We start from the raw sequence: 9,753 nt of genomic DNA on the forward strand, positions 1-9,753 counted from the left end.
GGGTGTCCAGATCTTGCTAGCTTGGCTAGTGGTTGGTCCGTTAGAGTGAAAATGCTCTTATTGTTATCATCATGCAGCCGAGATAGAGGTAAAAGCAAGTTGAAAAAAAAAATCTTCAGGAATCGCGTGTGTTTGAAAAGAATGAGGCAAACCATAGATGAAAACTTGAGGCTGATGTTACAGTAAAAGGATATTTGCATTTACCATTTTACATACATGCACACCTTGAGTTTCCCTTTGTATGCTCCCCCTTATCTACACGCTAACAATCTCTTCTGGTTGACCGAAAACTATGTTAGGTCCCATCATCAGATGCTGCTGCCCATGATCATTTCATCATCCGAGTTAAGGATCTGAACAAGCAAAGACAGCAGCGGATTTTTCCAGACCGAGCCCGGAGGCAACCCATGTGTCATCAATCGTCATTACCAAAACTGTAGGGTGCCGAGCTTGAACAGTTTGTGCTCGCACTGCTCACCTGGGCAGCCTCGTACTCGTGCCCAAGATTTCGCAGTCTGTTCAGCTCCGGCAAAATTTCCTTCCCGAGATCTGGCCTATCTTTCTTCCGTAGCTCTGCGCATCGCAACGCGAGCTTTGCGAATTCCATAGCCTCTTCCACCGGCCAGTCGGTCACCATCGGGTCAAGTATCTCCTGGAAGGTTCCTCTCTCTATGGCATTCTCGACGTGATGCGTGAGTCCCATGGGTGATCTTGCCGTGATGATCTGGAGCAGCATGATGCCAAGTGAGTAAATGTCAGACATTGTGGTGAGCATCCCAGTCTGCTGGTACTCGGGGTCGATGTAGCAGAATGTGCCGGCTGTGGATGTCATCCTGTACTGTGTGACATCAGCTGCCGACTGTGGCACCAGCCTTGCAAGCCCGACATCGCTGATCTTGCTGACAAAGTTGTGGTCGAGCAGGATGTTGGCGGGTTTTAGGTCCCGGTGCACAAGTGGTTCTGGCTTCGCCTGGTGGAGGAAGAGAAGTCCAGTTGCAATGTCGGCGGCGATCCTGAAGCGGATGCTCCATGGAATAGGCAATGTTTTGCCTCGTCTGCAGAGCCGGTCCTCCAGGCTTCCATAGTCCATGTATTCGTACACTAGGCAGCCATACTCTGGGCAAGCTCCAAGCAAGAGGACCATATTGGGATGCCGCATGCAGCTTAGTACTTCAATCTGCATTGTCACAAGCATGCGATTTAAAAGGTAAATCCTGCTTTAGGTGTAATACTGCTGTTGCCATTGATACTAATAGGTTAATCATTGACAAGCTACTAATGAGTAATGACTGAAATGGTAAATGAATAATACTAGGAAGATTGGGGTGTCCTGGAAAAGAAATATGCTTCCTGGGTGTGAACAAATTGTTGCAAATAAAGGGAAGGTTGCTGGTGTTTGATGGGGGGTATTTGTAATATCTAGATTATAAATGCTACAGGTGTAGACCGACAACTCCAATAAATTACTTATTTGTTAAAATTCATAATTTCAAGGCTAGAACATTGTTGAAATTGTGTTTACCTCTTGCTGAAATTGTTTACTTATTTGTTAAAATTCATAATTTTCAAGGCTAGAATATGATTCATATTGTGTTTACCTCTTGCTGAAATTGTTTCCTTCCCTGTGATGCGTCTGGTCTTAGAATTTTAATAGCGACATTAGTGTGATCCAGTACTGCTTTATATACGGGTCCATATCCACCTTCTCCTATCTTGAGGGCCTTGTCAAACTTATGAGTTGCAGCTTCTATGTCATCAATCGAGTATCTCCTGTACCGGAGGTCATTTCTGTTCAGTGCATCAGTTGCTTTCTTTCTATCCTCGGCCTCCCGCTTTGCCTTCCATTCTGCTCTCAATCTCTTCTGTGCCTCAAGCTCTGCAATCTTTTGTGCCGCTTCTGCTGCCTCCAGGGCAGCTCTGCACTTCGCTTTCTCCATTTGAACAAGTGCAAGAGCTTCCTCTTCAGCATTCCTTAGTTCTTGGAACTTTTTGGACTCCTCCACTTTCATCTGGTGCATCTGTGCTGCCTGCAGTAACATCATTGTTTTAATCCAGGAACTACATGGCATTTATACTTAAGGCTAGCAAAGCAGCGTCAAACACACCTTCTGTTTAGCATCAATAGCTTCCTTACATGCAGAGTTATACATCTCCATTGTTTGTTTCAGTTCTAGTCTCAGCCGTCTCATTTCAGTTTCGACATCCTTCTGATTCCATGAGAAAAATTATAAGAGTTTGTGTCATGATATAGTCCCATACTGGGAAGTGAAGCATTTAATGTGCAAATGTCTTATTAACTGCAGTAACCTGATGTGGACAATTGCCAAAAAAAAACTTGATGCTATAAAGGAACTTACCCCGGCATAACTTAGGCTTTCCATGGACATTGCTGAGGAGAGCTCCATGGAATCAGCAAAGTCTATGGATGGTAACTCCATGCTCATTGGCAAATCAATATCATCTGAAAAGGAGCTACGAGTCACTGAGGGCCTTGGTGGTGCTATAAAATCAATGTAGTCGTCGAAATCCTTCTGGGGTGTTGTCCTAGCTCCAGAAAGTGGCCTATCCCTTGACGGGGCCTTTGCATAGGCAGATAACCGGTCAACTGAATTTCTATTTGCTACCGGAGATGATGTATGAGAAGTCTTCCTCCAGTCCCCTCTTGAAGCTCTGTTCACAAATCAAGATGGTTCTTTCAACAAACCTATTTTCTTGAAACATGGATGTTAACATATTTTAAAGGCAAAGAATGACCTGACTAAGAAAGTCCATGTTATTTCACAATTATAAGAATGAAAGTATTCAGATTACTGTGAATCATATTTCTTTCACGCCTACGCAATTTAACAAATGAAGTGCACTTATCCTCATAGACTTACCTTGAGACATCGGACTCTATGTTTGGTTGGGAGTATTGCTTTGGAGGGAGAGTACTAAAGGGTGCTGGAGCTTTGGCTGCCTTCACCTGGATGGCTTTTGCCTTGTGTATGACATGCACAGTGCAATAATCGGGTGCCATCTTCATCAAGCATGTTGGGACATCTGGATTTCTAAATCTTCTGCGCAGTATAATGATCATGGCTTTTATCAGTATAGGCATCAAGGGGATGTAAACGTGCGCAACCATGGAAGTTGAGTGGAGCACGTAATGTACCTGATGAGTGTGTTCTTAGTTGATGCCCCAACGACAATGTCTGTGATGGCGTTGCTAGTGGCATAATCAATTATTTCTTTGGAGATGTCATTGCCATCCAAGATGACCTCCTTCAGATGCATCTGTGATTTACAGATGGCATTAGCGTAAGTATTTTCTACAGTAATTCCTTCCATTTGGATATTTTGTTCTTCCAGAATTGAATAGCTCCTGTTATTCTAACATTAAAACTTTTGATGCCAAAATTCCATGTTAGGTATTTATCAGTTATTAACTAGCATATAGTTAGGATGATGTTTATGTTCTAGATAAATACTCTTCAGTTATGAACTCAGCCTAACACTTACCACAGTAGTAAAAGGTACTCCCTTTGTTCCAAATTGTAGGTCGTTTTGACTTTTCTAGATTCATAGATATTATTATGTATCTAGATATAGTGTATGTCTAGATGCATAATAATATCTACAAACTTAGAAAAGTCAGACCTACAAATTGGAATGGAGGGAGTAGTATTCAATTGGCACTTACCCCTTTACGAGCACAATAACCTCTGTATGAGATAAACAGATGTGTTATCTCTGCGTCCCCCTCATCTTTGCCTGCTTCAGCTGCAGCATGGTCATGAAACAAGGAAAGTGTTGATAAATCGAAGTGTGCTTTTTTCCTAGCATATAAAGTTGACTGTTGATATGAGAATAAGTTAAAATTTGCCTCAGTTACAAATGAGAAGAGTCCCTTAAATTGGTTTCATGTAGCGATAAATGCGTATTAATTAGCTTGGTAACAATATACTAGGCTAGTGGATATTGAATGTTCTTCATAAGTGTTGCAAGTACAGCCAATTGAATGAACAATGCAACACACATCATGCTACCAAGGAATATGCACAAATTCTTGTGAAAATTGCTTTGGCAGAATTTAATTCAGACAAAAAAGTAACTAATAATACAAACAAAACTTTTAGGTTAGGTTACCATCATTTACAGGCTAACCACTTAATCCTAAAATCGGCTGGTAGGGAATTGATGGTTTTGCATTCTACACCTTATGGCCGTAAATTAGCCTAGTTCAGATGCTGTTTGATGAAGAAAGACAATCAACTTTTACTCTCATATGTTGATGCAGGAAAACTCATACATTTCATATTGAGTGGCTGAAGAAAGTGCCTACCCCTGACATGGACGAGCTGGAGCGTGCTGCCCCTGGACAGGAGCTTATCCACCGCCCATTTCGCCGCCTGCTGGCTGTTCTTGTCCCGGTCGACGGCCACGATGATGGAGCTGTCCCTTGCACCCGCCTCGTGCTCAGCGCTGTGCGAAGACGACACAGAGAAGGGCGAGGCGAACATCTTAAATGGTGCGCACTACTCTATTTCTTCCTCAATGCAACGATCAGCTTCCAATCCAAACGAGAAGCGACGAGCCCCAACAACAGATAGAGAAGAAAGAAGGCTGCAGGAGGCGAAACGGAGGGGAGAGAGAGACAAGGGGAATTTTGTCTCTCCTCTCCCGTCGCCCTATTTTGTCCTGCTCGCCCCTAACCTCCCTCCGTTTTTCTGTTGCCATTGAGCCAGCCACCCAAAGCTGTAATGCGTTTCCAGGGAGTTTTGCTGTTTCGCCAAATTTGGATCGTGAGATTTCTCCTATTATTGGGTGGCCAAACTGTTGCGGCGACTTTGGAGCTCATGTTTTCTCATGTCCATTCGTCTATTTTTGCATACACAAACCTTGTGTTTGTTGCTTGACTCTTGACTGTCAGTACAGTCACTATAGGAGTTTATGTTAGCCTGTCATCACTTCATAAACAGAATTAATGTTGTATTATTTGTCAATACAGATATTTTTTCCAACTAATAACAGAGTGGGGAAAAAAATGCTCCATTTTTAATTGAAAGAGTGGCTGCTGCTGCTGTATCATGCATGTATCTGTCGAAAGATCTGAGACGTTGAAACAGAGATTTCGATGTTCAGTTGGTTGTTTCCCAACTGACATGACGGATGGTGCTGCCTTATTTTTGTCTTGGAAAAGTATAAACACACTGTTTTGTATTATCTTAGGGAGAGATAGCACAAGTTTGGCACTCGTCAACAACAAAATTTTGCGTGGTATAGTTAAAATCAGCGTAGTTGCATGTTTATCCGCAGCAGATTAATAGCAAACTTGTGCTTTTCTTTTACATGGAGATTATAACCTGAGGTAGCCTAAGTTAGTGAATTTTAATTTTAAAACTGTAAAGGTATATGTTTCATTTTAATAAATATGAGTTCATATTCATTTGTTGTATCACTACAAAAGTTTCATGATTTTTGAGGTAATTTGGAGATCATTTCTCTTGACTTAACTAACCCAAGTGACAAAAATGCCAAATAAGGAATGAAAGTTAGAAGTTAGTGTCATATTAGGAAGAAAACTTTTTTAGGGTTAAGAAAGATATTAACTCATCTTCCAGTATTAAATAAGGAATTTCCTCAATTTTCAACTGATTGATAATGAAGGAGTGAGAAGATGATGGGCCATCCTATCATTTCTTAAACCAAACACCTCTAAGTGCCACAATTTAATTATCATAGGGAACTTGCAGCAACGATAATAGTCGGCTTAGTGGAGGCCTTTTGTCGTTGCATGCCAACAGGGAAGGGGGCATGCGCATCATGTCTCCCTCTTTGACATGGTACTGTATCCGAGGAAAAGCTTGGTTTGTTTCGGGCCAAAAATCATTCTCACGTCTACTCATGAAAATCATCGGGTCTGAATTTTTGGACCGTTATCATGTGGAGTGATTGCCTCTAGCATGCATGCCACTCGGCAAGCATATATATGTTGATGGATAAGAGAGTGATCGCCTCTAGCATGCCACTAGGCAAGTATATACAGGTTGCAGATACTATATAGATATTATTTACAAGTTTAAGGATTTACGTGAGGAAATTAATAATTCATGAACCTGTGATACTCTAATCCAAATAAAATTTGCATGAGACAAAACCTGCACTCAACAAACTTTTTTTTTAATATAGGGCAGGAGCACTGCCATGCATTTAAGGAGAGAAGTTCAGGTTACAAACATGGTTGATATTACATGAAGATACACATACTGTCTCCCCCAGCATTGGGGTACCGCACGCCTGACGACGCAAGGCTACATATTCCTTGATCAAACTGAACACATGTATGGTTGTCATTGATCTGTTGTAGAAAACTCTTCTATTTCTTTCCTTCCAGATATGCCAAGCCGTGTACATGAAGATTGAAGCTATGGATCTTCTCCTTTGACAAGAAAGAGGAGCAAGCACTCTCCTCCATCACTTCTCAACATCTTCTTCTTCCATGCTTGGCACCATTATATCTTCTCCTGCCCAGTTCTTGAACAACACCCAAACTTCTCTAGCAAAGCAACATTGCAGACACAGGTGGGTTGCAGTTTTCTCCGCTTGATCACAAAAAGGGCATTCTACCGAGCATGGTCAATTTCTGACCAACAATTTGTCTGCAGTTAGAATCTTGCTTTGAACAAGTAGCCATGCAAAGAATTTGTATTTTCCTTTGGCACGAGCCTTCCAAATGTTGCTGCCATCTGTTGTGGAATAGGTTCCTTGTAGTTGTGCTAGGTAAGCTGATTTGATGTATAAGATCCATTTGCAGTCCATCTCCAGTAAATACTATCTTCCTGTTCCTCCAATTCAAAGTTCTCCACCAGACCCCCAGAGTGTCACAAATTCAACCATTTGCTCAATTGAGTTCATACGCCACAACCCTCTTGTCCGACTGTGATCTGTCAAGTCTTTCTTCACTGTTCTCTTTTTCCTCCAGGCAAGTTTGTATAGGTTAGGTGCAATATCAATTGGTGCCCTGCCATTAATCCAGCTGCAGTGCCAAAATTTGGCCTTGGTACCATTTTCAACTGTTACAGTGGTGCTTGTTCTAAAGAGTTGTCGATCAATGTCATCACATGGTGATTCAGTTCCTACCTATGGCCTGTCTGGTTTGTTCCATTCGTACCACAACCATATCAATCTCAAAGCTCTGCTGAAAGTTTCTAGATCTAGAATCCCAAGGCCACCAAGATTTTTGGGTAACATCACCTTTTTCCACCGAACCAGACAATGCCCTCCATTTGCTTATTCAGTCCCTTTCCACAAGAATCCTCTTCTGAGTTTATCTATCTTCTTGACAGCCCACTTTTTCAGTGCAAAGACTGTTAGGAAATGCACTGTCATTGAAGTTAGAATAGATCGAACTAATGTTAATCTCCCTGTTCTTTCAAGAAGCTTCCCCTTCCATGCCAGCAACTTTGCTGCAATCCTGTCAAGGAGTGGTTGCACTTCCAGCCTTGTTAGTTTTCTGATACTTAATGGAAGGGCCAAGTATGTGCATGGAAAGTTTTTTATTTGGCAAGGCATGCTTTGTAATATCTATGTTACCTTCACAATGAATTGGGAATACTTCACTCTTGGCCAAGTTTATCTTCAGTCCTGAAACTCTTCCAAACACATCAAAAACTTCCTTTATTGCCTGTATGTCCTCTCTCACAGGATTAACAAAGATTGCTGCATCATTAGCATAAAGGCTGATTCTTATCTTTGCTGATCTATTATTGCTCGGTGTTAAATCTGAGATATTCTCTGCCATTGCCAACATGCGTTGTAGTGGTTCTAGAGCTAGAATGAATAGCATTGGTGACAAAGGATCCTCCTGTTGAAGTCCTATCTTGTGTCTGAATTTTGCAGTTTGTGACCCATTAACCAGCACTGATGATGTTGCTGTGGCAAGAAGTGTTGTTATCCATCCTTTCCACCTTGCTCCAAACCCCATGTAACACCTCTATCAAATAATTCCATCTAACTGTATCAAAAGCTTTTGCTATATCCAGTTTTAGAAACAAGACCAGCCTCTGTGCTCTATGGAGTTCTCTGATTAAATTTTGAGCGTAGAGGAAGTTGTCTTGAATACTCCTCCTAATGAAAGCACTTTGGTTCCTTGATACTAGCAGGTTTAGACAGCTAGATAATCTGTTTGATAAGCATTTGGAGATGATCTTGGCAATGCTGCTCGTCAGGCTGATAGGTCTGAAATCAGTTACCCATTTGGCTTCTGGTGATTTGGGTATTAGCACAATGGGAGGCGAGTTTAAAAGGTTGAAATGTTGGCCATACATGTTATAAAAATATTGCACTGCTCTGATCAGATCATCCTTGATGACATCCCAATAGGTTTTGAAAAACTTTCCTATAAAGTCGTCTGGCTCTGGTGCTTTTTCAGACTTGAGTTCCATCACTGATTCTCTGATTTCTTCTTTTGTGAATTCTTCTTCTAGAAACTGCAGGTCCAGTCATGGCATATTAATTTCTCCCCAGTTGAGTGTCTTAGTTGTGGTGGTGGATGTCCTAAGTACAGACTAAAAATGGCCCGGGATTGCTCCTTCCTTCTCCTGCCGATGTACAGTTCCTTGCAATGTGTCTAGCTTCTGAATAAAATGCTTCCTTCTTCTCCCATTGGCACTGAGAAAGAAAAATTTGGAGTTTGCATCCCCAGCTTTTATGTATGTGATTCTAGAACACTGTCTTGCACGTAATTTCTCAATGGCTGCCATTGCTAGATATCTATTCTTTAAGTCCCTCTTAAGCTGAATTTTCTGCATACTCAAGGATCTGTGCTCCTGTACCACATCAAAGATTGCTATGAGCTATTTTGCCGCTGTCATTAGTAGTTTATTATTACCAATTTTCGATCTAGCCCAAATTCTAAGCTTCTTCGCCGTGCGCTGCATCTTTGTGTGGAGCTGCAAGAAAGGGTTGTGCAGGGACAGCTATCTGTTCCAAGCTTCAGCAACTGCCTCTCTGTAGCCTGATATGCTCGTCTAGAATGATACGAATCTGAATCTTTTGTATAGTCTCAAGTTGTTTTCCCCTATCGTGAGTAGAGGGCAGTGATCTAAAACTGAGGATAAGGCTTCCAAACTGCAGTTGGGCAACATGCATTCCCACTCATTTGTGCAAAAAACCATGACAATTCTAGTGCATGTCACATTATTAGACCAGGTATATTTTCTCCCTTGCAACTGTATCTCCTTGAGTTCCAAATCATCCACTGCCTCCCTGAAAGCTCCCATAATGCACCTGTTAAGGTTGCCATTGTTCTTATCCTTAGGCTGCAGTATTATATTGAAATCACCCAAGATGAGCTAGCGTTCAGCATTGGCAGGTCTGATGCTTCTTATCTAATTTAAAAACTCCAGCTTTGGTCCATCATCTTGAGGTCCATAAACCCCTATAATCCACCAATCAACCTGTGCCGTGGTGGCCTCCAAGTTGGCTGTCACTGTGTTAGCACCACATGATGCTTGTGACATAGTGTAGAAATCCTCATGCGCTGCAAGAAGGATTTCCCCTCTAGTTTCCTGTGCTGGCAAATAGGTGTAATTTCGTGCAAACTGTGCACCCAAAGTCTCCCTCACCACATGTTCATCAATGATGTCCATCTTAGTCTCTTGTAGGCATACAACTGCGCATCTGTTTTCCTGTACTAGATCTCTAACCACCTTCCTTCTTGCCTTCCCATTCAGACCACGAACATTCCAATTGAAGATGATGCAATTTTGT

At 41.8% G+C, this 9,753-nt stretch overlaps 1 protein-coding gene across 1 annotated transcript; it reads right to left on the reverse strand.

The window, feature by feature from the left end:
• Positions 1 to 409: 409 nt before the first annotated feature.
• Positions 410 to 4,598, reverse strand: LOC117847509 (U-box domain-containing protein 52). The gene is made up of 8 exons (XM_034728727.2): positions 4,325 to 4,598; positions 3,683 to 3,762; positions 3,155 to 3,276; positions 2,880 to 3,059; positions 2,358 to 2,670; positions 2,106 to 2,207; positions 1,599 to 2,027; positions 410 to 1,177 (listed from the first exon to the last, which is right to left on the reverse strand). The coding sequence occupies exons 1-8, from the start codon at positions 4,500 to 4,502 to the stop codon at positions 416 to 418; spliced, it is 2,166 nt and encodes a 721-aa protein (XP_034584618.1). The 5' UTR covers positions 4,503 to 4,598; the 3' UTR covers positions 410 to 415.
• Positions 4,599 to 9,753: the final 5,155 nt, after the last annotated feature.

The sequence above is a fragment of the Setaria viridis genome, chromosome 1 (genome assembly GCF_005286985.2).
Source record: "Setaria viridis chromosome 1, Setaria_viridis_v4.0, whole genome shotgun sequence".
NCBI classification, from domain to species: domain Eukaryota; kingdom Viridiplantae; phylum Streptophyta; class Magnoliopsida; order Poales; family Poaceae; genus Setaria; species Setaria viridis.